At 41.6% G+C, this 27261-nt stretch overlaps 2 protein-coding genes across 4 annotated transcripts in view; one reads left to right on the forward strand and one right to left on the reverse strand.

Annotated features, from left to right (window-relative positions):
- The window catches only part of MAPKAPK5 (MAPK activated protein kinase 5), a 36906-nt gene extending 19554 nt beyond the window's left edge, over positions 1–17352 (reverse strand). Inside the window, exons 1-5 of one of the 2 annotated variants that reach the window (XM_044244262.1) lie at positions 16779–17352; positions 3123–3196; positions 2346–2421; positions 1689–1786; positions 83–191 (exon numbers count right to left, since the gene is read on the reverse strand). In XM_044244262.1, coding sequence (XP_044100197.1) covers positions 83–191; positions 1689–1786; positions 2346–2421; positions 3123–3196; positions 16779–16814 — 393 coding nt within the window. In that variant the 5' untranslated portion in view covers positions 16815–17352. The remainder of the gene's footprint in view (positions 1–82; positions 192–1688; positions 1787–2345; positions 2422–3122; positions 3197–16778) is intronic. The other variant, XM_044244263.1, reaches the window with a different exon arrangement.
- A 104-nt stretch (positions 17353–17456) lies between these two features.
- LOC122903422 (BRCA1 associated protein) overlaps positions 17457–27261 on the forward strand; it is a 154668-nt gene continuing 144863 nt past the window's right edge. Inside the window, exon 1 of one of the 2 annotated variants that reach the window (XM_044244259.1) lies at positions 17457–17732. The gene's annotated coding sequence lies outside the window, so the exon portion shown is untranslated. Of the gene's footprint in view, positions 17733–23994; positions 24028–27261 lie in introns of those variants that run through there. The other variant, XM_044244258.1, reaches the window with a different exon arrangement.

Raw genomic sequence — 27261 nt, forward strand, 5'->3', positions numbered from 1 at the left:
GCTTTCTTTTATCCCCCCCAATGAAATTGTGCTTGTTAACCAACGCTGTTGGCAGTTTGATTGGTACCCGGGGTTAACTTGCCTGCTTTGTTACTTGGCTGGCTTGCTTCTCTGTAAAGTGCCGGTGCTGGCTGATTCTGTGAAATAGCTCTCCCCCTTCCATCATCTCCATTACAATTAAGAGTCGAGCCCTGTTTGAAAGCATTTGATTTTGTTAAGTTAAAAAAAAAAAAAAAAACTGAAACATCAAATAGCTAACCTAAAGATACCTCATCTACAAAGTGTGCAACTACTTTCTAAGTCTAGCCCTACCATGCCCCTTGGAGTTGGACCTCTTTGATAAGGAATAAGGAATATTCTTCACCTAAAATTTTCTAGGAAGCTAAAATGAGAGTAAAATCATTAAGTTCTGAAGACAATGATCCTTTTGAAGATACTGTACTTAACTTGTTATTACTAGATATTAAGGGGAGGGGGGAGTGATCCTTTAAGTGACATGTTTTTATATCATATTTAGGGCACCTAGATGGAAAGTGTATTGAAAATAGAATATGACTTTGTGTAGGACATGAATTTCAACTTGGCTGGTATTGGGCTACCCTGGTTATTCACTCTCATTCTGTGTCTGTGTCTGTGTCTCTGTCTATGTGTGTCTCTCTACACTCCTTCTCCCCACTGTGCTAGTTTTCCATGTGACCCACAGCATACCCAGCAAGACAGCTGCTGGACAGGGTTACACAGGTATTAAAGAAAAGCAAAAATTCTCATGTTGTTAAAAAAAATCGGAACTCTGGTTACCATTCATTCTTTGATATAAATGCTTCCAGCTTCTATCCAAATGCTTTCACCAACAGAGCACAGTTGTGAGACATAGTCATAATTTCCCATTTGTTTTTACAAATCCATCTTCTTTCTCCACCTGGAAGACTCCTACCCACCCCCTTCAAGTCCTAGCCACGACATAAGCACTCTGTGAGACACCTCACCTCCCCAGCCTATAGTCAGCAGCTCTCTTCTCCTTTATAAGCTCAAAATATGTTATGGAAGCCTCTTCTTGGTGCCTATCACATTGCTATGATGATAGGTTTACATCTCAGTCCCCAGTAGAAATCATACCTTATTTAACTTTGAATTCCCTGGAAGACACTTAGAATGCCACCCAGTGGGCTTGCCAAACATTTGGCAGCTAAAAGAATAATGTTGATTTCTTCCTTTAAAAGGATGTCAGACTAAGCAATAAGGGCTTGTTGCCATAGCAACTCTAAGCCAGTGCCTAGTATAATCTGGTCCCCTTTCACTAATTTGAAATAGAATCTGTTTTAATTCCACACTACATACTTTTTTTTTTTTTTAAGAGGAAGTAATCACAATAATCAGGGGGTACCAGAGAGTGGTGGGGCAGAGATGAAACAAGACTGGCAATGAGTTGGTAACTGCTGAAGCTGGGTGATGGCTACCTGGGGATTCATTACACAATTCTGTCTGCTTTTACAAATGTTTGAAGATTTCCAAAATAAAAAGAAGAGAAGAGAGAAAGAGGGAGGGAAGCAGGCAGGCAGGGAGGGAAGGAGGGATGGAGAGAAAGGGGAGGGCAGAAAAAAACAGCACAAAAGAGAAGAAAACCCCACTATACCTTGGCCTACATGTAAAGAGGAGGACATGTGGTGATCACCTCCATGCGGTCTTACCTGGGGCTGGACTCATGAGGAAACTGTACACTGTTAGCAAACACTTCAATAATTTGAACTATATTTGGGTGTGTGGCACACATCATGTGCAGACGTACCTTAAAGAGAACAGAGGAAACACACCTCACCAACAGATCTACTTTCTGCTACCCCATTCATTAGCAAATGAAAATCTGGCAACTAACTTATTTTGTTTCAGAAATTATTCATATATCTCTAAGCAAAAGAATACATCTTCCACTGCACATATTACTAGTATGTCTTCACCAGACCCAGATGACTTAAAACAAATGTATATTTTTTAGAACTAGAAACACATCCTCACAGCCCTCCTGCAGCACACTTACAAGACACTAGTCGCCATTCTCTACTCTTCAAGGATTTTGTCCAATAAGTACAAGCTGAGGTAAACCTGAGTACTTCAGGGTATAAGAACCACATTAATTGAAAAGAACAAGAGGTGGTTCAAAGAAGTTAAGACTGACAGCCTCTGGGACCACTTTGTAATGATAACAGGAACAGGAAAAAGGGGTAATTGTGGATATAAAATTCTTTGTGCATCTCTGTACTCCCTCCAGGAAGCTGCCTTACTTGTAAAAAGAATACTTCATAGGCACTTGAAATATTTAGGCAAACCAAGGCAATAAAGGGTCGTACCTCATTTCTAGCTTTTGGACGATCAAAAAGAATTTTCAGTGCAAACCGTTCTTGAGTAGATTTCTTTACACAGACTCTAGATTTAGAGGAAAAAAATTCAATCAGAAATCATCTGTGTTACACTGAAAACTAATTTAACAAGTTTGTTCTTTTAAAATTGTACTTTTAATCAAGAATATATCTGGGTGCATCCAGACTTGCCCTGAGGGCTAGCAGGTGGAGAGGCAGAAAAGCCATTTCACCCTCCTGGCACAGGCCTCAGCTCCTGAGCCATGTGGAAGCAAACTGAGGACGGCCAAGGAAGGAATGGCCAAGGATGGCCTCTGCCAGCTAAAGGAAACTCTCATGGTAGCTCCATAGTCTCAATATCCTTTTCTTTCTTTTTGAGAGAGAGAGAGAGAGAGAATAGGGATTGAGGCAGAGGAAGAAGGAGAGAATCTTAAGCAGCCTCCACACCTAGGGTCACCCCAACACAGGGCTCGATCTCACAACCCTGAGATCATGACCTGAGCCAAACTCAAGAGTCAAACACTTAGCCAACTGAGTCGCCCAGGTGCCCCAGTCTCATACCATAAATGATTCTATGTTACAGATCATGTGAATCAGTCATTTAAATATATTTCTAAATGGATGAGGAAAAATCTTACATAAATACCTCCACTTGTTAAATTAAAGCTATTTCACAAATCTGGCACACCTGGTGCTTCTAAAGTATGACGTATGTCAAAAGGCCCTTTGCAGAGTAATTCTCCCATGGTTTGCACGTGGGTCTCTTACCTAACTGGACCACTAATTCCAGCTCCCAGCTTCTGAGTCCAATTGATATTGTATTCCTCTAAAATGGAGGTTTCCTATTAAAATAGAAAGGGAAAGGCAGACAATGATTCTCCAATTAAAAAGCTGAATAACTGAGCAGGGTGGAACAGGTAACATTATCACTCAGGATCTCATTTTCTTTCTTTCTTTTTTTTTTTTTTTGAAGATTTATTTATTTGACAGAAAGAGATCACAACAAGGCAGAGAGGCAGGCGAAGAGGGAGGAGGAAGCAGGCTCCCCACTGAGCAGAGAGCCCAATGCGGGGCTCAATCCCAGGATCCTGAGATCATGACCTGAGCCAAAGGCAGAGGCTTAACCCACTGAGCCACCCAGGCACCCCAGTATCTCATTTTCTAAGAGAAACTGATATGCAGTGCTTTGCATTCTTTTGGCTTTATAATTAGGTATTTCTTCTAAATGACTAAGTCAGGAACTGTTTTCCAGCAAAAGAGAAAGCAAACACTTTTGGGTAAGAAGAAATTCTTCAGCTCACCCACAAGATACTCAATGTTTTTCAGGGGCTGGGGGAGTGTGAGAGGAAGATATTCTTTCAAAATGCTTCACTGCTGAATACTCAATTGCTAAAATGAAATGGTCAGTGAATTTTCTGAAGTTCCAGAAAGACTGCTCTGATACAGGCTTCTATGATATAGAAGGCCTATATCCTTGAAGAAGTTGATCAAATTGTTGAAATAACTAAATAAATTGAGACTTTTAGAAGTTCAAATAAGGTAGTGGTGACTATAATAGTAAATTTATCTAATTTTTAACAGCATCGTCTTCAGTACAAAAGTACTGTCATATTCACTGTGTAACTACTTTTTTCCTACTACTACTACTACTACTACTACTACTTTTTTCAGTTGTTTTATTTAGTTTTAACAGCTTTCAATAGTTCCCGATGCAGCCTCTATGATTTAGTGAAAGTTTTTATGGAATTCCTGTCTAATCACTATATGTTGAGCTTCCATTGCCATAGGCTTTCAGGCATGAAAGCCATATATTTAAGTTATGGCAGGCTAAAATTCATTTTTCAGGGTTCCACAGGAAGAAAAGGAAACCAACAGAGACCTTGAGAAATTAGGCTGTAACTCATGAGATTTTCAAACTGTTTTATTGCAATGAGAATCTAATAGAATCCCAATTCCCAGTATACAGGAACAGGATATCTGTCCATATAACACACACTCGTTGAGCAGTTGGTGTGTGTGCCAGACACGAGGCTAAGTTCAGAGATAGAAAAACTTAGCTTCTGCCCAATTAATATGCAAGTCTACAAAATAAGCTTACGGGGCACCTGGGTGGCTCAGTGGCTTAAGCCTCTGCCTTCCACTCAGGATCTCAGGGTCCTGGGATCGAGTCCCGCATCGGGCTCTCTGCTGGCAGGGAGCCTGCTTCCTCCTCTCTCTCTCTCTCTGCCTGCCTCTCTGCCTGCTTGTGATCTCTGTCAAATAAATAAATAAAATATTGAAAAAAAAATAAGCTTACAATAGTCATCTCCACTTTTCTGCTGTCCAGTTCTTGATAAAGGTTCTCATCATATAATAAGTGCTCAATAACCGTGTAATATGAGACTAGAAAGGTAGATGATAAAGTCATTTAAATAAATAAATAAATAAAGCTGGATGACAGAGGGATATTGATTTGGGAAAGATCAGTTAGATCATTACACAACTTTGGTTCTAAAAAACTTCGGGGTTAAGGAGCTTGTCAAGGTGACACAGTGAGTTACAGGGACTAATAAGACTAGAATCTATAGCTTTGGCCTCTTCCCTAGCTTCATTCCAGCTATCAAAGTTAACTGCCTTACACTGAAGATTAGGGACAGATCTTGCCCAATCAGGGAGGTCCCAGGCTCTGTTCCCAGTCACCACCTCCTAAAAGAATTCAAACCTACCCATTTAACTTGCCTATCTCCTTCTTGTTTCTACGGCATGGCCTTTAGAAGTGTTTGAGAAGACAGGGAGGAATACAGGATTGGGAAGGAGGGAGTTGAGAGCATAGTCTAAGCTTCATGGTGGAATAAAACCATTTGCTATACCCCTCCTTTTCCTCAACTCTTATGAAAACATACACTCAGAGGAAATTCATGGAAAAGAGATTTGTTCCATGGAATTATTGGACTGTTCAAAGGACTGTTCATTCGCCCAGTTGCTAAGAAATAACATTAGACCAAATTCTTCAACTGTGCTGGTGCTTATTCAGATGGTACTCTGCCTGATACACAGCCAAAACTGTTCAACTTGTAGAGGCTCTGATGAGGCTCTGACAGGAGGTTTAGCACTTGACATTACAGAAAGTAAGAGAGGTACACTACCAGGCCTCTCTACAGCCCTGATTTCTGAACTCTGTTTTCCTGATACCTCTTGTCCTCTTTGGGAGGTTTCGTTCCTGCACCTCTGTGCACGGTGCCATAAACACTAACCAGTCTAAGCCCTCAAGAAGCCTGGCTGGGGAAGAGAAGCAACACTCTCTCACCTGTCAACTCTTATATGTGTAGATGGCCTATTTTCTCACATATTTTAATGACAAGGAGAATATAGTAAGGCATGGGTCAGTTAAAACCCTTCACTGAAGTGGGGCGCCTGGGTGGCTCAGTGGGTTGAGCCGCTGCCTTCGGCTCAGGTCATGATCTCAGGGTCCTGGGATCGAGTCCCGCATCGGGCTCTCTGCTCAGCAGGGAGCCTGCTTCCTCCTCTCCCTGCCTGCCTCTCTGCCTACTTGTGACCGCTCTCTGTCAAATAAATAAATACAATCTTAAAAAAAAAAAAAAAACCCTTCACTGAAGTAAATTATGGACTACTTCAAAGGCATCAATGACAAACACCCTGATTGAATTCTGCTAAAGAAATATATATACTGCCTTAAGTTAATAAGGATATAGATACATAGAATAAAGTAATTCTTCAGAATCCTTCTAGACCAAGGGTCAGGAAACCACAATCCACAGGCAAATCTATCAGTTGTCTATTTTTGTAAATAAGAAAAAAAATATATTTGTGATAGATATAAAAATAATGATATAGTAAAAATGTTAACATTTACTGGATTAAAAAAAGAAGATACAACCATAGCTGTCTATAAAAGATATACTTTGGAATCAGAGAAGCAAACAAGTTAAAAATAAAATGATTTAAATTATTATGCTGAGTAGACCGGGTATCCACATACAAGCAAAAGAACAAAGCTGGAAACTTAACCCCATATACAAAAGTTCAAAATGGATCAAAGACCTTAATATAAGACCTAAAACAATAAAATTCTTAGGAAAAAACATATAACACGAGTTTTTTAACATTGTATTTGGCAATGATTTCTTGGATAAGACACCAAAGGAACAGGCAACAAAAGGAAAACTAGACAAGATGAACATGAAAACGTAAAAATTTTGTGCATCATAAAACACTATTAACGGAGTAAAAAAGGCAACCCACATAGTGGAAGAAAATATCGCAGATCAAGTACCTGATAAGGGATTAATATCCAGAATATACAAGAATTCCTAAAACTCAAAAACAACCTGATTCAAAAAATGGGCTGAAAACTTGAGTAGACATTTTCCCAGATACACAGATGGCCAATAAACACAGGAAAAGGTGCTCAGCATCACTAATCATTTAGAAATACAAATAAAAACTCCAATGAGATAAAACTTCACACCCGTTAGGATAGCTACTATCAAAAAGCAAAGAAATAGTGGTGCCTGAGTGGCTCTGTTGGCTAAGCGTCAGACTCTTGATCTCAGCACAGGTCTTAATCTCAGGGTTTTGAGTTCAAGCTCCATGGTAAGTGTGGAGACCACTTAAAAAACAAACAAAATAACAAGTGTTGGTGAAGATATGGAGAGATTGGAACCCTTGTGCACTGCTGGTGGGAATGTACAATGGTACATTTCCAATGTCATGAAAAACAGAATGGCAGTTCCTCAAAAAAAAATTTAAAAAAGAATTACCATGTGATCCAGCAATTCTACTTCTGGGTATATACCCAAAAGAACTTAAAAAAGGGTCTTCAGGAGATATTTGTATAACCATGCTCATAACAACTATTCATAATAGCTAAAACATGGAAAGGACCTAAATGTCCATATACATATGATGGAATATCACTCAGCCTTAAAAAGTAAGGAAATTCACAAATATGCTACAATATGGATGCACCATGAGAATATTATGCTAAGTGAAATAAGCCAGTCACAAAAAGACAAATACTGTATAATTCCATTTTTCTGAGGTGCTTAGAGCAGTCAATATTATAGAGATGGAAAGTAGAATGGTGGCTGGTAGATGCTGGGGGAAGGAGGCAGAGGAGTTACTCTTTAATAAGTACAGAGTTTCAGCTTTACAAGATCAAGAGAATTATACAGATGGATGGTGGTGATGGTCGCACATTATATATATATATATTTAATACCAGTGAAGCGTACATTCAAAAATAGTTAAGATGATAAATTTTATGTTATGAGTAATTTTATTACAATTTTTTAAAAAGATTTTATTTATTTATTTGACAGAGAGAGAGAGCACGCACAAGCAGGGGGAACAGCAGGCAGAGGTTCGAGAAGCCAGTCCCCGCTGAGCAAGGAGTCCGATGTAGGACTCAACCCCAGATCCCTGGGATCATGACCTGAGCTGAAGGCAGATGCTTAACCCACTGCCAGGCACCCCTTTTTACAATTTTTTAATGGAGAAAAAAGTAAAAGGATGGAAAAAGATATACCATGAGTAACCATAATAGAACTGAAGTAGCTATACAGACAATAAACAAAATAGACCTTAAAACAAGAGAGGTTAATATAGAGGCACTTTTTATAAAGATGAAAAGGTCAATTCAACAGGAAGATAAGAGGATTATAAACATTTATGCAACCACCTAACAACAGAGTCCAAAAATATATGAAGCAAAAATTGAGAGAATATAGGAGGAAAATAGACAATTCAAAAATCAATAATAGAAAAGCTAAACAGAAAACCATCAAGATGGAGAGGATAACACTGTCAACCAACTTGACCTGACATCTATAGAACACTGCATCCAACGACAGGAGAATATACGTTCTTCCCAAGCACATATGGAATATTCTTCAGGATAAAGCATATGCTGAACCATAGTCTCAGTAAATTTTTACAAACTTAAAACATATAAAGTTCTTCAACCATACAGAATTAAGCTATAAATCAATTAAGCTAGAAATCAACAAAAATTTTAAAATTACATAATACTACTAAATAATCGGGGCGCCTGGGTGGCTCAGTGGGTTAAGCCGCTGCCTTCGGCTCAGGTCATGATCTCAGGGTCCTGGGATCAAGTCCCACATGGGGCTCTCTGCTCAGCAGGGAGCCTGCTTCCTCCTCTCTCTCTCTGTCTGCCTCTCTGCCTACTTGTGATCTCTGTCTGTCAAATAAATAAATTAAAAAAAAATCTTTAAAAAAAAAATACTACTAAATAATCAATGGGTCAAAAAAGAAACAGAGAAATTAGGAAAAATTTTGCTCTTGGGGCAACTGGATGGCTCAGTCATCGAGTGTCTGGCTTCAGCCCAGGTCATGATCCCATGACCCTGAGATGGAGCCCCATGTCACAAGGAGCCTGCTTCTCCCTCTCCCACTCCTCCTGCTTGTGTTTCCTCTCTAGTTGTCTCTCTCTGTCAAATAAAAAAATAAAATCTTTAAAAAAGAAGTTTTGATCTGAATGAAAATAAAAACACAATACAGTAGTCCCCCCTTATCTGTGGGGTTTCATTCCAAGACTCCCAGGGAATGACTGAAATCAAAGCTGGTGCCAAATCCCATATATATATTGTGTTTTTCCTATCATACCTATCTATCTATGATAGAGTTTAATAATTTAGTTTATATAACTTAACATTATAAATTACAATTTATAAATTAGGCATGGTAAGAGGCTAACAATAATTAATAATAAAATAGAACTGTAACAATAATCTATAATAAAATTTATGTGAATGTGATCTCTCTCACACACACAAATATCTTTTTGTACCACACTCACTCTTCCTCTTCTTGTGATGGTGTGAGATAATAAAGTGCCTATGTGATGAGATGAAGTGAGGTGAATGACGTATGTGACAAGGCATTAGAGTACTAATGACCTTCTGATGGCTCAGAAGAAGAACTGTCTGCTTCCAGACCATGGCTGACCATGGGTAACTAAAACCATGGAAAGCAAAATCATGGCTTTGAGGGGACTATATGCTAAAATTTATGATGTGCAGGTAAAGTGGTGTTTAGTGTAAATTTATAGCTCTAAATCCCTAAATTAAAAAGATTACAAATCAATAACCTAAGCTTCCACCTTGAAAAACTAGAGAAAAAGAAGTAACACTCAAAGCAAACAGAAATAATAAAAGCTAGGGTAGAAATTAAAACAGAAGACTGAAAATTCAAAGCCGAAAGTTGATTCTTCAAGATGACAAAATTAACAAACCTTCAGCTAGACTGAAGAGAGAAAAAAACACAAGTTGTTAATATTAGAAATGAAAGAGGGAGCATCACAACTGACTTTACAGGAATCAAAGCATTATAAAGGATCACCATTAACAATTTTATGCCAAGAAACTAGACCACTAGATGAAATGGACAAATTCTAGAAAGACATAAATTACTAAAACTCACTCAGGAAGAAATAGAAAATCTGAATATATCTGTAACAAGAAACTGAATTAATAACAACAATAAAAATCTTCCCACAAAGCAAAGACTTGACCCACAGTTTTGGTGGTAAATTCTACCAAATCATTTCAAGTGCAGTTTCTCATCTCAGCATCACTGACATTCTTTCTGAAGCAGGTACTTCTTTATTGTTAGATTGTCCTGTGCATTATTAAGATGCTCAGAAGCATTCCTGGCCTCTACCTGCTAGATGCCAGAAGCATCCCCCCCCACCTGCACTGAATAATCATAATGTCTCCAGACACTACCAAATGTCTTATGAGGGACAAAAATTGCCCCCTATTGAGAACTATTGATTTGATGGAGTAATACCAAACCTCCACACAAATTCTTCCAGAAAATAAAGAAGGGTATACTTCCCAACTCATTCTGAGTCATGTATTACCCTCATACCAAAGCTAGACAGAGGCATCAGAAGAAAACTAGAAACCTGTATCTCTCATAAATACAGATACAAAAATCCTCAGCAAAATTATTAGCAAACTGAATACAGAAACATATAAGAATAATTTTACATCAGCCTAAGTAGGGTTTACACCAAGAATGAAAGATTGGTTTAATATCTGAAAATCGGTTAATGTTACTATATACCACATTAAGAGTAAAGAACAAAAACTGTATGATCAACTCAACAGGTGAAGAAAAAGCATTTAACAAAAATTCAATACCTATTCCTGATAAAAACTCTCAGCAAACAAGAACAGAAGGAAACTCCTCAATTGGACAAAGGACATCTACAAAACCACTTACTCAGTGATAAGTCTTTAATGCTTTCCCCCTGAGATCAGGAACAAGGCAAGATGTCCACTTTTGCCACTTTCATTCAACATTGTACCTGAGGTTCTACCCATGGCATAAGGCAAGAAAACAAAATTAAGAGCATACATCCTGTAAAGGAAGAAGTAAAATGGTATTTATTTGCTGAAAACATGATTTTTATATGTAGAAAATCCTAAAGAACCTACAAAACAACAAAAACAAAATCTAGAACTTAGCAACTGTGATAAGGATGCAAAACACATTATCAAAATATAGAAATGAACTATATTTTTATACACTAGTGATATATAATCCAAATGAAATTAAACAATTCTAAATAGCATCACAAAGAACAAAATATTAGGAATAAATTTATTAAAGAGTGTAAGATCCATACACTGAAAACTACAAATACATTGCTAAGAGAAACAGGAGAAGCCCTAATGAAATGGAGAGCTATAAAATGTTCATGGATTAGAAGACAATATTGTTAAGATGGCAACTGTCCCAAACTGACCTACAGATTCAATGGAACCTCTGTCAAAATCCCAGCACTCTTTTTTGTAGAAACAGACAAGATGATTCTAAAATTTGTCTGTAAATGCAAAGAACCTGAAGAGGCAACTTAATTTTGAAAAAGAGAAACCAAGTTTGTTCTCATACTACCCAATTTTGGAAATTTTACTATAAAGCTTCAGTAATCAAATTAAGTATGCTACTAGCATAAGGATAGTCCTATCGATCAAGAACAGAACAGAGAATCCAGAAATAAACTCACACACTGATGATAAACTGATTCTTGAAAAAGGTAATACATAGTAATTGTATAGGCAAATGACAGTGTTTTGAACAAACTGTCCTGGAACAACTGAATATCCATATTAAAGACAAACAAACAAAACTTTAGACCTTTATGTAACACCACACATAACAGTTAATTCCACGTGGATATTAGACCTAAATAAACAACTAAAAACTGCAAAATTTCTAGAAGAAAATGTAATTGAAAAGTCTTGTAACCTGAGGCTAGGCAAAGATTTCTTAGTTATGACACCATAAGCACAATCCATTAAAAAAAAAGAAAGAAAGAAAAAAAAAGATAAACTGGACTTCATCAAAATTAAAACCATTAAAAGTGAAAAGATAAGCCACAGACTGGGAAAAATATTTGCAGATTATGTATCTGATAAATCACTTTTATTCAGAGTTTAGAGAGAACTCTTCTAACTCAATAAAAGCAGCTCAATTTAAAAATGAGTAGGGGCGCCTGGGTGGCTCAGTGGGTTAAGCCTCTGCCTTTGGCTCAGGTCATGATCTCAGGGTCCTGGGATCGAGCCCCGCATCGGGGCTCTCTGCTCAGCAGGGAGCCTGCTTCCCCCCTCTCTCTGCTTACTTGTGATCTCTCTCTGTCAAATAAATAAATAAAATCTTTAAAAAAAACGAGTAAAAGATTTTAATACAATTAAATACCAAGAAAAAAATACGTGAATGCCAAACATATGAAAAGATGCTCAATAGCATTAGAATTAGTTTTTACTCAGAGCATGTAAAGAACTCTTACAACTCAATAATAAGACAAATAACCCAATTTAAATATGGGCAAATGATCTGAATAGACATTTCACCAGAAAAGATACACACGGGGCGCCTGGGTGGCTCAGTGGGTTAAGCCTCTGCCTTTGGCTCAGGTTATGATCTCAGGGTTCTGGGATCGAGCCCCACCTTGGACTCTCTGCTCAGCGGGGAGCCTGCTTCCCCCCTCTCTCTGCCTCCCTCTCTGCCTACTTGTGATCTCTGTCAAATAAATAAATAAAATCTTAAAAAAGAAAAAAGAAAAGAAAAGATACATAAATGGCAAACAAACACATGAAAAGCTGACCAGCAATATTAGTCATTAGTGTCAGGCGAACGTGATACCACTACAATACGGAAACAATCATTAGTGAAATGCACATTAAAACCACAATCAGAACAACTACACAACCACTAGGATGGCTAAAATGGAAAGACTAACAATTCCAAATATTTGTCAGGAGGGAAACAAAAATAAAAACAAAAAAAAACAAAAACAAAAACAAAAAAAGCCCCTCAAACACTACTGGTAGGAATGAATAATGGTAAAGCTACTCTGGAAAAGTTTTGCAGTTTCTTAAGAAGTTAAGTATAAACTTACTGTACCACCCAGTAATTCCATACCTCAGTATTTAACCAGAAGAAATTAAAACAAGGGGCGCCTGGATGGCTCATTGGGTTAAGCCTCTGCTTTTGGCTCAAGTCATGATCTCAGGATCCTGGGATTGAGCCCTGCATCGGGCTCTCTTCTCAGCAGGGAGCCTGCTTCCCCCTCTCTCTGCCTGCCTCTCTGCCTACTTGTGATCTCTATCAAATAAATAAAATCTTCTAAAAAAGTAATTAAAACAAATATTTACACAAAAACTTGTATGGGCAAGTTTATCATTTTGTTCATATTAGCTAAAACTGGAAACTAGAATCTAAATGTCTATCAACTGGGGATGAATAAACAATAAAGATTAATCGACAATAAAAAAAAAAACTCCTAATATATGCACTAAAAAGTATTGTAAGTAAAAGAAGCCAAATACATAAGACTACGTATTCTACAATTCCATTAACTTGGAATTCCTAGAGACAAAACTAGTGGCAGAAAGTGTATCAGTGGTTGTCAGGAGTGGGGAGTGGGAGTAGAGGCTGACTACAAAGCGGCAAAAGGAACTTTCTAGGGGGATGGAAATATTATTTATTTCTTTTAAAGATTTTATCCATTTATTTGAGAGAGGAGAATGCAGGGTTGGCACGGGGGAGAGGTCTGGGGTGAAGAGGGGAGATGCAGAGAGAGAGAGGGAGAGAATCCCAAGCAGGCTCTACACCCAGCACGGAGACCAAGGCAGGGCTTGATCTCATAAGCAAGATCATAACCTGAGCCAAAACCGAGTCAGACACCCAACACACTGAACCACCCAGTTGCCCTGGGATGGAAATATTCTAAAACTGGATTGAGATGATTGTGATGATAGTTGCACAACTCTGTAAACTTACTAAAAAGTCTTCAACTACACACTTACATTGAGTGAATTTTATGGTATATAAATAATAATGCAATTTTGAAAATATTTTTTAAAACTAAGGAAATGAATTTTCACTAAATTCAACAAATATTAATAACTCTGCCATATACGGGGTGCCTGGATGGCTTAGTTGGCTAAGCATCTGCCTTTGGCTCAGGTCATGACCGCGGGGTCCTAGGATCCAGTCCGGCATCAGACTCCCTGGTCAGTGGGAAGCCTGCTTCTCCCTTTTCCACTCAACTTGCTTGTGTTCCCTCTCTCATTGTGTCTCTGTCGAATAAATAAATAAAATCTTAAAAAAAAAAAAAAAAGAACTCTGCCAGATACCAGAGAAGGCAAATACATAAGCAACCCCTAATTCCAAAATGCTTTCTCCAGGTTTAGCTAAGTGCCTTAGGAATAGTGAGGTCATGGGGCTAGGGGAGAAGAGACAGAAATGAGAAGACAGAGCCTAAGGTTGTTGCCTTGGCCATATCCTAATTATTTTGAAGAGAAATAGGATGAGATGTTAATCAGACTGCTCTTAGGTAGTCAGGCAGCAGAAGTTTTTTTGTTTTTGTTTTTGTTTTTTAAGATTTTATTTATTTGTCAGAGAGAGAAAGAGAGATGGAGCAAGCATGGGGAGCCGCAGGCAGAGAGAGAAGCAGACTCCCTGCTGAGCAAGGAGCCCGTCCCAGGACCACGGGATCATGACCGGAGCCAAAGGCAGATGCTTAACCAACCAAACCACACAGGTATCCTAGGAAGCAGAAGTTTAAATGGTCTGATTAGCCCAGGAAAACAGCTTTTCCAGCTAACTACACTGGTCTTAGACTTCACCACTGAGGGACAGTCTCAAGAAAGCAAAACAATGAATATAATACAATGCCACAGAGAAGTTCTATTTGATGTGATGCTGGCTTGCTTGCAAGGGAGTATATCCTAGTCAGTACTGGTTGTCAGATCCGATATTTTCAACTCCACTTATTTGTGTTGGTTGGACACACTCAAACTAGTAGGCAGACTCACCAATGACTGTCAAGTACATGAAGAAAAGCTAAAAAAATTTAAGAAAGTCAGATTGGGCAATAGTGATCACGTGAAGAAATTAAGACTTCCTTAAAATACTCTTTAGTTGCTATGAGCTAACATTCATTAAGTTCCTACTAAATGTAAGGGATTATTGAAAGCACATTTAGATATATTTGTTCATTAAATACTCAAAAAATCCTATGAGCTGTGGAGTGTTTTATCTCCTTTCTATAAGTGGGGAAACTAAGGGACAGAGAAGTGAAGTGAGTTACTCAAGGACACAGCTAATGAATGGCAAGGCTGATTTTAACCCTTGAGTTTATCTAGAGAAACAGTGGTAACCACTATATAACATTGCCTCCCCATTTATATATTTATCCATTACAACTGTGTCCCTCTTCTGTTCAAAATTCCCTAGTGTTCCTCTGTACTCAAGGTCGAAGCCAAAGTCCCTACAATGGTCTACAAGCCCCTATGTTCTCTAGCTTTCCATCATCTCCCTAAAACATAATCACTGACCCACCGCGTTCACTTTGCTGTTCCTGGATCACGCAAGACTTACACCTACCTCAGAGCCTTTGTATCTGCTGTGCCTACTGCCTGTCATACTCTTCTCTGAGAGAGTGGAAGATTGCTTCCTCATTCCCTTCAGACCTCTACACAAATGTGGCCTCCTCAGAGAGGCCTTCCCTGATTACTCTTCCTAAAATAATACCCCCCACCCTTCTCATAATTATAAGCACCTCGCAATGTTTATTACCTAACTCCACCATCTAGAATATAAGCTCCATGAGAGCAGGGCCATCTGGGAGTGTGGCTTTGCACCACAGTGCCTAAGACAGCACTTGGCAAAAAACAGACAATACCTGAATTTAAAAATCTGCCATATATGTTTTGAGTCACAACCCAATCATATAACTTTAGGTAACAATTCATGACCCTGTACCAATAAAATCCAAACCAAAAGAAAAAAATGCAGTCTTTTAGAACCTTTATTTCTATTACTTAAGATTTGATCTTCCTTAATGTGTATGTGTATATTTCCATGCCTTCTTTAAAAGGTGAAGTTTCGGGGCACCTGGGTGGCTCAGTGGGTTAAAAGGTGAAATTTCTTTGGAAAGACAGATGACTTCTATAAGCTTTGCTAAACAAAAAATTATTACAAGTGTGAATTTTTAACTGTGTATTGAAGGGGGAAAATAACCCTAAGTTGCCAATGGATGCCTGTCCTTCAAGGGAAAATGAAATTCTTAAATACACTTATTTAATACTGCAAAATAAGTAAATGATACATATTGAACTTCGGGCTCAATTTACACAAGATTCTAATTTCCTAGCGACAGCTAGATGACTTTCTGACTATTAATACCTCAAAGTTAGCCTATTTTAAAAAAAGAGTAAAAAGCACATTTTTAAAAACTTTTCACTTTATTTGGGTCATTTAAGAACACACATATTGGCTTTGTTGTGGTTGTTAACAGAGCAGTAAGTCACAGAACACCATGAGCTCTTCCTCAATAAATTAAATGCTCCCTAGGAGGAGAGGAAAAAGGAAAAGGTGAGGGAACATACGCAAAAGTAAACACAGTATGTGCCAAAAGACAGATTTTTGTAAGAAGGCGAGCCACCCCTTCTGAAACTCCAAGTTTTGAGGAGGCTGGTTTCAAACAAATGGAGAGCGATGGGGAAAGTCCAACTCTCCAAATACTGTTGTAGATCATCCGGAAACAAATACTGGAGGCACTTGGAGAGTGATCGAAAGTGGAGTAGTAGGGCCCTCTCCTTCCCACTCATAACAAGAATCTCCACTCCACTCACCTTGCGATTTAGATGAGTACAAATCACATCCCTACTTTAATCAGGGAAGTCAGAGGGAGTCGGATATCCCTCCCTATATATACACAAACCATTCGCCCCAGGGCTGTAAAACGCAGTCCACGGAATCTGGAAAGACAGAAACCCGGAGTCGCTGGCATCTCTTACTCCAAGTTCTCTCCGCTTTCTGAGGCTGAGCCGAGAGGAATGCCACAGGGACAAAGCGGGGAGGAAGGGGGCATCTCCCCCTTACCTTGATGGCTTTCTCCATGTCGCTCTCCTCGGACATGCTCCGTGGTGCCTCTACGGCCGGGAGCGGCGGAGACTGCACAGCTGCCCGGTCCCACCGTAGCCGAGGGAGCACTGGGCTCGGCGTTCGGGCCCCCGGGCCTCGGGGAGACGGGCAGCAGCCGCCCCCAGGGACCGGCGGGGATGAGGGCCCCGGCGCCGGTTCCGCTTCGGTGGGCGGCTCTAGGCTGGCTGCGGCGGCCCCCGGGGACAAGCCTTTGTGCTGGGCCCCGCGCGGCCGCCTCCCGGCATCATCCCCGGCCGGGGAAGCAAGCTCCCGGGGCAGGGCGAGGCGGGGAGGGTCCCCGTCCGGGGCGCGATGTAGAGGCCTCGCGGGGCCGCCGATTAGGCCTGGGCTCGCCAGGTCCTAATGAGGAACCTGCGCCTCCGTCTCCGCCGCCGGCACCGCTGCGAAGCCGAAGCCGAGGCCGCCGCCGCCGCCGCTGCTGCTCCCGATGCCGCTTCAGCGCCACACATCGCCGGGACACCCGCGCCGGGCAGCCCTGCCGGCCGGCCGCCCGCCTGCCGGCTCTGTGTCCCGCCTGAGCTACGGGCCGCCCCTCCTGCCGCCCGACTCCTTTCCCCCACGGCTGCACGCGCTGCTCGCTGCCGTCCGCGGGGGTTTCCGAGCGCCCCCAAATCATGAGGTTGATTTGCAGGCGTCTGCCAGGGCCCCCTCAAGCTACGCCACACTCAAGACAGGCCCCGGGGCCCTCCGCAGCGCTGGCGTCGCGCTGATGGCGTAAGACGGGGGCGGAGCCACTGGAGAAGACTGGAGTGGCGTTCGCGCTGCTTGTAACCTCTCCCCGGCGGAGAAAGAGGTTCGCTCTGCCAGAAACAGACTTCGCGAAGGAGCCGGGGCGGGATGTTTCAACTCCGGATGAAGAAGAGGAAAGGGAGGTCCTGGACGGGTCCAGCGGTAAGAGAACAGAACTGTGTATAATAATAGCAGTCATAGTTATATGTTCGGAGGGCTAATTTTACGTGAGGCTCTCTTAGCCCACCAGGTTCTTTCTGCTTTATAAAGGAAGCATTTGGTGCTGCGAGGTAAGTATGTTCTTATCCCCGCGTTTACAGTTTACGTAGCTGAGAAGTGGTCAAGTCCGAATTGGAACCCACGTTTGTGCCCCTTCCACTACACCAACTATCTGTCCCAGGACCTTGTACGAGCTGGTGGCAGATCGCCTCTTGGTGGGTCTTCATTCGTTCAGTTACGTACTGAGCACCACCAGTACTGTGGTGGTGTACTGTGGTACTGTGTACCAGCCCTGCCCAGCACTTGGGAAACAACAGAAACAAGAGTCGATACCTCCTCAGTGCATCTTACTTTCAGGAAAGCTAAGCAGCAAATAAACAGAGGGAGACACAGAGTTTGTAGATACTAAGAAGAAAGTGAACAGGATGCTGAGGTAAGAGGATAACTGGATGTGGGGACTTTTCCTGGTTGATGATAGGGGAAGGGTTCCTAGGAGGTGACATTTAAGCTGAGACCCCTGAGAAACGAGAAGGAGCTGACCGTTGGAAATCTGAGGAGGAGAGTTCTGGGCGGGTGGAACAGCAGGTGTAAAAATCTTAAAAGTGCAAATAAGCTGAGTATGTTCAAGGACCAGCAGAATGTTCACCGTAGCTGGAGCAGAGCAAGTGGAAGGAGAAGGTGACAAAGAATGAGGTTGGAGAGGTGGGCAGGGGCTACCTAGGGTCATGGTAATGACTTTAGATTTTATTCTATGTCACTGGAAGGTTTTTAACCAAAGAGTGATGCGGTCGAAGTTAGTTATGTTTTGAAAGATCATTCTGCTAGATAGAGAAATATGGGCAAGCAAGAGTGGAGACATGGAGAGCTGTTAAGAGGCTATTGGCATAATCCAGATGAGAGATTATTTTGATGCTTGAACTCAGGCAGTGGCAGCAAAGATGGGGTAGACGGATTTATGGTATGTTTTGGGATCGAGTTGACAGTATTTCCTGAAGGATTCGATATGGAAGGTAAGAATAAAATGAAACAAGAGTAACTTATCCAGAGTCTGGCTTCAGCAACTGGAGGGGTGATGGTGCTGGTGAAGGTGGGGAATCCACAGTCTTTTTCTGTCAAGGATAATTTGAGGATTTTGTGTGATATAGCAGAGGATAACTCAAGTAATTGGATATATGTTGTGGTGCGGATGTCGTTGTCCTCCTTGTTGGCCATACGCTCCCATGCATTTCTCAGCCCCCTTTAAGTAGAAACCGGTGCTGTGTTCTTCCCAATGAAAAGTGAACAGGAGAGATGTGCACCATTGTCGGGCTGGGTCCAGAAAATTTGTCAACAGGTGCTCTTACTTATTCTCCCAGCTAGACGTTGATGAGAAGGTTCTGGAGAAGGCAAGGCTTCAAGATGGAAGATTCCTGAGTAGAGGAGAACCTCTGCTCCATTGACTTATATATTCACCCAGGACTGTTATATGGGAAAAAAATAAACCTTTATTGTTTGGATCTTTTATGTATTTGAGTCTTTTTGTAATAGCAGCTTTGCCTGTGCTATCTAATATAAATAAGAGCAGTGATCCAGCAGCGAACTTTGGGAGGACATTTCTAGATGAATTGACATTATCCATAATAGGAAATAAAAAGCCCTTGGATTTATCCATTTGTTGCTTCCATAATAATTTATCAGGTGCCTCGCTGTGTCAGGCACTGTGTTACATATAGAAATCCAGAGATAAAGAGCTCATACACTGAGTCTGGCAGCTCAACTCATTGACGATTACTCTACGTGTTCTTCAACCACATTCCAAATACCATTTTAGGGGCACCAGGGTGGCTCAGTCGGTTTCAGTTCAGGTCATGATCTCAGGGTCATGCGATGGAACCCCATGTTAGGCTTTGGGCTCAGCGCAGAGTCTGATTGAGATTCTCTCTACCTCTAGTTCACACTGTCTATCTCTCAAATAAATACAAATAAAATCTAAAAAACCAAAATTTTTTATCAGAAAGACATGTCTAATTCTTATCCCCAATCTAAGTCAGATTTTCTTATTGTCTCATAACGTACTTTCTTGTACTTACCACAGTTTTTATTTATGTGTTTATTTGTTTGTTATTCTTATAATGTTCTTTCCGCAACTAGGCTGTAAATGATCTCAAGAGAAAGAATCTTACCTGTACTATTGACCACATCCTCTAAACTTAATCCATTGCAGGTGTTTAATAAATATTTGCTAAAGGAATCAGTGAATGAAGAAAGCAGAGCCCAGAGGAAGAAGTTTCCTCCATTTTTTGCTGGGGAGATAGCTGTCGTAGGCAACTTCTAATGTAGCCATCAGTGATGCCCACCTCTAGGTATTCATGATCTTGTGTAATCCCTTCACCCTGCTTATGGGCTGATCTGGGGACTTGCTTCTTCTTCTTCTTTTTTTTTTTTTAAGATCATACTGCTCTTTTTTGTTTGTTTGTTTGTTTGCTTTTTTTAGTTTTTTGTTTGTTTGTTTGTTTTTTAAAGAGAGAGAACATGAGAGGGGAGAAGGTGAGAGGGAGAAGAAAACTCCCCGTGGACCCAGGAGCCAGACGTGGGACTCGATCTCAGCACTCCAGAATCACAAGCTGAAGGCAGTCACTTAACCAACTGAGACACCCAGGAACCCTGGGGACTTGCTTCTAATGATGAGATGTCCTGTCCCAGAATACAATACAGAAAAACTTTATCTTCCATCTTGGGCACCCTCTTTTACTCTCTTCCTCATTTGCTCTGAAAGAAGCCAGCTCAAATGTGAGGTTCTTTATTAGTTTCCTGGGGGCTGCCATAATAAATTACCATAAACTGGGTGATTTAAAATAACAGGAATTTTATTTTCTCACTGTTCTGGAAGCCAAAAGTCTGAATTCTGTGTGTTAGCAGAGCTGTGCTCCCTGTGAAGTCTCTAGGGGAGAATCCTTCCTTACCTCTTTAAGCTTCTGGTGGCTTGCAGCAGTCCTCAGCATTCCTTGGGCAAAAGGAGTGCATTACTCCAGTCTCTGTCTTCACATGGCCTCCTTCTCTGTGGCCTCTTCTCTTTTGAAAACACTATCATTGCAGGGGCGCCTGGGTGGCTCAGTGGGTTAGGCTGCTGCCTTCGGCTCGGGTCGTGATCTCGGGGTCCTGGGATCGAGTCCCGCATCGGGCTCTCTGTTCAGCGGGGAGCCTGCTTCCTTCTTTCTCTCTCTGCCTGCCTCTCTGCCTGCTTGTGATCGCTCTCTGTCAAATAAATAAATAAAATTAAATTAAATTAAAAAAAGAAAACACTATCATTGCATTTAGGGCCTGCCCTAATCCAGTATGATTTTTTTTTAAGATTTTATTTATTCATTTGGCAGAGGGAGAGATCACAAGTAGGCAGAGAGGCAGGCAGAGAGAGAGAAGGGGGAAGCAGGCTCCCCACTGAGCAGAGAGCCCCATGCAGGGCTTGATCCCAGGACCCTGAGATCACGACCTGAGCCGAAGGCAGAGGCTTAACCCACTGAGCCACCCAGGTGCCCCTGATTTTGTCTTAATTACATCTGCAAAGATGCTGTTTCTAAATAAGGTCACATTCTGAGGTTCCATGTGGACATAAATTTGGAGGGGAGGATAGAAATCAGCCTACTATAGTTGCCTAGTAGAGGGGCCCACATGTCAAGGAACTGCTGTCTCTTGCCAACTGACAATGAGAACCTGAGACCTGCCAAAGGCCACATAAATGACCTTAGAATGGGTCATCCCCCAGTTGAGCCTTGAGGTGATTACAGCCTTCTGTGCCAGGAGGAGGCACCCAGCTAAATTGTGCCCAAATTCCTGATTCACAGAAACTGAGATAACAAATGTTGTTTTTAGGACATCGAATTTGGGAGTAATTTGTCATGCAGCATAGATAACTAATACAGATTTTGGTGCCTGGAAGTGGGATGCTGCCATAACAACTACCTAAATTGTGGGAGTGGCTTAGAACCAGGCAGTGATGGGGCGCCTGGGTGGCTCAGTGGGTTAAGCCTCTGCCTTCGGCTCAGGTCATGGTCTCAGGGTCCTGGGATCAAGACCCACATTGGGATCTCTGCTCAGCAGAGAGCCTGATCCCCCCAACCTCTGTCTGCCTCTCTGCCTACTTGTGATCTCTCTTTCTCTCTCTCAAATAAAGTCTTTTAAAAAAAGAAAGAACCAGGCAGTGAACAGAGGCTGGAATGATTTTTAGGAGTGCATTAAAGAAAGCCTATCTTGAAGAAACTTATTAGAAATGTAGGCTTTGGGGGCACCTGAGTGCCTCGGTTGGTTAAGTGTCTGCCTTTGGCTTGGATCATGATCCCAGAGTCCTGGGATGGAGCTCAGTGGAGAGCTTTCTTCTCCCTCTGCCCCTCACCCTGAGAGCTCTCTCAAATAAATAAAATAATTTTTAAAAATCTGGACATTGAAGATACTGTCAGTGAGGGCTCAAAAGGAAGTAAGGAACGTGTTACTGAAAACTGGAGGAAAGGGGATCCTGGATATGAAGTAACACAAGGTTTAGAAACAGTGCCTTCAGCCATTATGTGGAAAGGGAGATGTTCCCAATGAATTGGGTAATCTAATATGGCAGATTCTAAGCAGAAGGTACTGCCTGGTTTTTATGAAACAGGAAGGAACCAGGACTTGACAGTTTTGAGATTTTAGTCTCTCTAGATGGCAGCCAGTGCTAAAATTTAGCAGTGACTTTCAAGCAAGGATCAAACCCAGATTACTGCAAGGAAATCTGTCTGTCTTAGGGCTGCTGTTAGAAAATACCTGGCCCCCAAAATTCATGTCCCTGCACCCAAAATACATTCATTCTATTTCAACAGGCTCAAAAGTTAACTCTCCTACCTCAGCTCCAATGTCCAAAGAACCTAAATATCATCTAAATCACATGTGGGTGACACTAGGTATAATTCATCTTGAAACAAAATTCCTCTGTGAAATCAGATAAGTTATGTGCTTCCAAAATACAGTGGTAAGACATGTGCAGGCTAGCCATTCCCATTCCAAAACAGAGAAATCAGAAGAAGGAAAGGGGTGATGGGTGCCAAGCAAGTCCAAAACCTAGTAAGGCAAATACCATTAGATTTTTATCTTAAGGCTAGAGAATAATCCTCTCTGGTTTGAGACTCTGCCCTGTGGACCCATTGGGGTTGCAGTCCTATCCCTGCAGCTTTGCTAGACGACTTCCCACTCACATGGCTCTGCTAGGTGGCCCAGTCCTGCCCCCAGGCCTCAGATGAATCCTCTCTGTCCTGTCAAAACCAAGGCTTTGGCCCTGATGATTCTGAATTGCCTTTGGGGTCATCTTTCTCTTTTCTTGAAGAATAGTGCACATTCACAGCCACTTAACTTTGTTGCCCTGTTTTGTAGAATCTAAGTCCAGAAGCCTTCCTTCATATCTTCCTGTCTTGTTTCCCTTCAGTTCAAACAAGCATTGTTTCTGATCCTATAATCTCTATCATGTTAGTCTCTACTAACAAGTTTAGATGTATAATGTGTTATCTCTACTCATGATAGTGTCTATCATGTGATAGTCCAACCACATCCTTCGATGTTCTCTTTCAAACACAGTTTCTAATTTTTTGGAATATGGACAGGCTGAGGATTTTCTAAATCTTTAGGTTCTAGTTCCTTTTGGTTTAACAATTCTTTCTTAGGCTCATCTCTTTCCTTTCACATTTTATTAGTAGGAGGAGGAATCAAGCTGCTGTTCAAACACATCTTAGAAATCTCTGTTGAGTATCCAGTTTCATTGCTCTCAAGTTCTGCCTTCAAAAGCACTAGGACACAGTTCAATCAAGTTATTTTCCATCTTGCAATAAGGATTACCCTTTCTCCATTGTCCAAGAACATGCTTCCCATTTTCCTCTAAGGCCTCACCAAAATGGACTTTCCCTTCCACATTTCTAGCACACAACCCTTGACTCTTCCAGCCTCTCCCCATTACCCAGTTCTAAAGTCACTTCCACATTTTTAGGTATTTGTCACAGCAACACCCTCACTACTCAGTACTAAATCTGTCTTCATCAGCTTGGGCTACTATAACAAAATACCATAGACCGAGCATCTTAAAAATAGACATTTATTCCTTACAGTTCTGGAGGCTGGGAAGCCCAAGATCAAGATGTGGGCAGATCTGACTCCTGGCAAGACCCTGTTCCTGGCTTGCGGATGACCACCTTCTTGATGTGTCCCTCACATGGTGGAGAGAAAGCCTCCTCGAGTCTCTTTTCTTGTAAGGACACTAATCCCATCATCCTCATGACCTCCTCCAAACGTAATGACGACCCAAAGGCCCTACCTCCAAATAACATCACGGTAGGGGTTGGAGCATCAACATATGAATTTGGTGGGGACCATAACATGGCCTAAAGGTAAAGTAGAAGGTGTGACTATATAATAGTTTGTGAAGACTTCAGACAATCAAAGGTGGTACCTCAGAAGCCTGTTCAGTCATGGAAAGGGTCCTCTAGAGACAGGGTGCTTCTCCCAGATCCTGTCAAACATAAGGCCTCTAGGATGCTTGAGGTCATTGTTCCGCAGCAATCACAGCAGAAACTGAAGGTAGAGGAGGACTTTGTTCAGGGAGATTTGTGGGTGTGGCTTTGATTTAATGGTGTGAACACCCATTAAGATTCCAGGAAGCCCAGGAGTTCTTGAAAGAGTCATATTTGGACTCTTGGACTGAAGGAGAAAGAGACAGCATAGGCTGAAAAGAGGCCTTCAGACCTCCAGGATTCTGGCAGGAAGCCAACTGAGGTGCTCAGCTGCACATATGTGCTACTTTTTTTGAAATAGGATGACTCAGAGTGGAGCCAAGAGCCATGGATAATTATTCTCAGGCTCTGAGAACTCCTGAGGGAGTTTCCAACATTTGCCCAGCTGTGGGACTTACTGTGGGCCAGTGACTCCTTTGTGCCTCTCAGAAGAATGTCCATCACTGTTGTCCTCGGCTGGTCACACTGTCGTATGCTGGGGAGACAAATAATTTGCCTTCTTATTTTCATAAGTTTACAGGTTGAAAAAAATCTATACGTTGAGGAAATATACTTAAGGAACTATACTTAAGGGATTAATTTACACCTAGACTTGATTTATTTTTGAGATTCTGGACTTCCTGCTGATGCTATAGTGGCATGAGGTTTTTGAGGCCCTTCAGAGGGAGATTTTTCATTTTTTGCCTATGCAAAAGACATGAATCACTGGCTCCCAAAGGACAGGTTGTAGAGAGGGTAGCCTCTGGGATGGTGCCTGGTGATACCTTTGTGTAGTCCCCCCCACACTTGAAGGTGGCCTGGACTTGGTGATTTGCTTTTAATTAACAGAATATAGCAAAGTGATGGAATATCCCTTCTAGGATTAGTTTACAAACACACTGTGATGTCTGTCTTGGGCTCCCTCTCGCTTTTTTGCTCATTAGCTCTGAAGGAGGTCAGCTGCCATGTTGTGGGCTGCCTTATAGAGGAGTGCACATGGCAAAGAACTTGTCTCCAGCCAGCAGCCCACAAGGCCCTGAGCCCCACCAAGAGCCGTGTAAGTGAGCTGGGAAGTGGATCCTCCACCATGTGAGCAATAGGATGACGGCAGCTCCAGCCAACACCTTGATCGTTGTCACGTTGTGAGTCCAAGCCCCATACTGGGTGTAGAGATTACTAAAGAAGAAAGCATTGTGGGTTTTAAGTGCCACATTTGTAGTCATCTGTTCCGTAGCAATAGGTAACTGATACAGGTGGTTAAAAAGAGGAAGAGGCATGCAGGTGAGAGGTCACAGTGACCTGGACTGAGACGATAGCAGCAGACCTCAGGGAGAAGGGAACAGATCCGAGATGTATTTTGCACATGGATTCGGCAGGAGTTGGTGATGGACTGGATGTGGAAGATGCGGGGGAAGGCAGTGGCAAGGGTCATGCCTCAGTTATCCCAGGGCACGAGCTTCCAGTGGGGAGGGGTGACTTCCTAAGAGCAAACTCCCTGGGAGTAAAGAAGTACTTGTAGGCACTCACCTACAAGGGTAGGTGGATGAGAACCTGCAGTCAAATGACACCACATGTCATTTTCTCTGATGCACGAGTGCTCTTCATCAGTTTCAGAAGAGCGACCCTGGTAGGTTAGGGTTGGTGAGGATGTGAGGAACCTGGAACCCTCATAAACTCTCATATATGTTTTATACTGGTTAGCGTGTAGATGATTTACAGCTGTGGGAAACAGTTCGGCAGGTTCTCTGAAAGCTAACCATAGAATTCCCATATGTTCCAGCAATTCTATCCTAGATATATACCCCCAAAGAACCAAAAATAGGTATTCAAGCAAATACTTGTAAACAAATGTTCATAGCAGCACCATTCACAACAGCTGGAGATGGAAACATCCCAGATATCTATCAACATGTGAGCAGATTAACAAAATGTGGTATATCCACATGATTGAATATTATTCAGTCATAAAAAGGAAAGAAGCACTGATTCCTGCTACTAAACCTCAAAGACATGATGTAGAACAAGAGAAGCCAGAACAAAAGGTCACATATTGTATGATTTCATTCATATGACATTTCCAGAACAGGCAAACCCATAGAGACAAAAACCAGACCAGTGGTTGCCAAGGCCTGGGTGGAGAAGGGAATTGGGAGGAACCATTTCATTGATACAGAATTCCCTTTTAGGGTTATGAAAATGTTTTGAAATTAGATAGAGGTGGTGGTTGTATAGCGTTGAGAATGTGCTGAGTGCCACTGAATTGTACAGTTTAAAATAGTGGTCAATTTTATGTTCTGTGAATTTGACCTTAATTTAAAAAACCAATATGACAATTAGCCCCATTATTCTCAAAAGGATCTTTCCTTTTTAAACTGAATTATTTCATAACACAGTTAAAAGGCCAGTTAAAGTATTAACAGACCCCGGCTACTCGATGAATTTTCTAAGCGCTTGGAACAAGGGTGGTGAACTTGTGAGTCTGACGTGTTTAGTCAGTCACTTATTGGATAATCTGCTTGAGTAATTGCTCTCATTCCAAGTGGGGTCTTTGAAGATTTGAGATAAGGAAGCAGTTGAAAACCATATAGCCTTTCTCCCCACCCCCCCGTGTTTTCCCTCTAGTTGGAGTTTCTTTTCCAATTTCCAAAGCATTGGGTATGTCATCAGTTTTTAAGAGCTGAACAAGTATAGGGATGCCTGGGAGGCTCAGTTGGTTAAATATCTGCCTTCAGCTCAGCTCGTGATCCCAGGGTCCTGGGCTCAAGCCCCATGTTCGTCCGCAGGGAGGCTGCGTCTCCCTTTCTCTCTCTCTTTCAATCTCTCTCTCTCTCTCTCTCTGCAGCTCTGTCTGCTTGTGCTCTCTCTGTCAAATAAATAAATAAAATCTTAAAAAAAAAAAGAGTTGAGCACTATAGCAGTTAATGCAAACAGTGGAAATCTATGAACTCACTACCAGAGGCAGCCTTTGTTAACTCTTTCCTACTGCCCTTCTC

This window comes from Neovison vison, chromosome 3 (assembly GCF_020171115.1).
Source record: "Neovison vison isolate M4711 chromosome 3, ASM_NN_V1, whole genome shotgun sequence".
In the NCBI taxonomy this organism is placed as follows: domain Eukaryota; kingdom Metazoa; phylum Chordata; class Mammalia; order Carnivora; family Mustelidae; genus Neogale; species Neogale vison.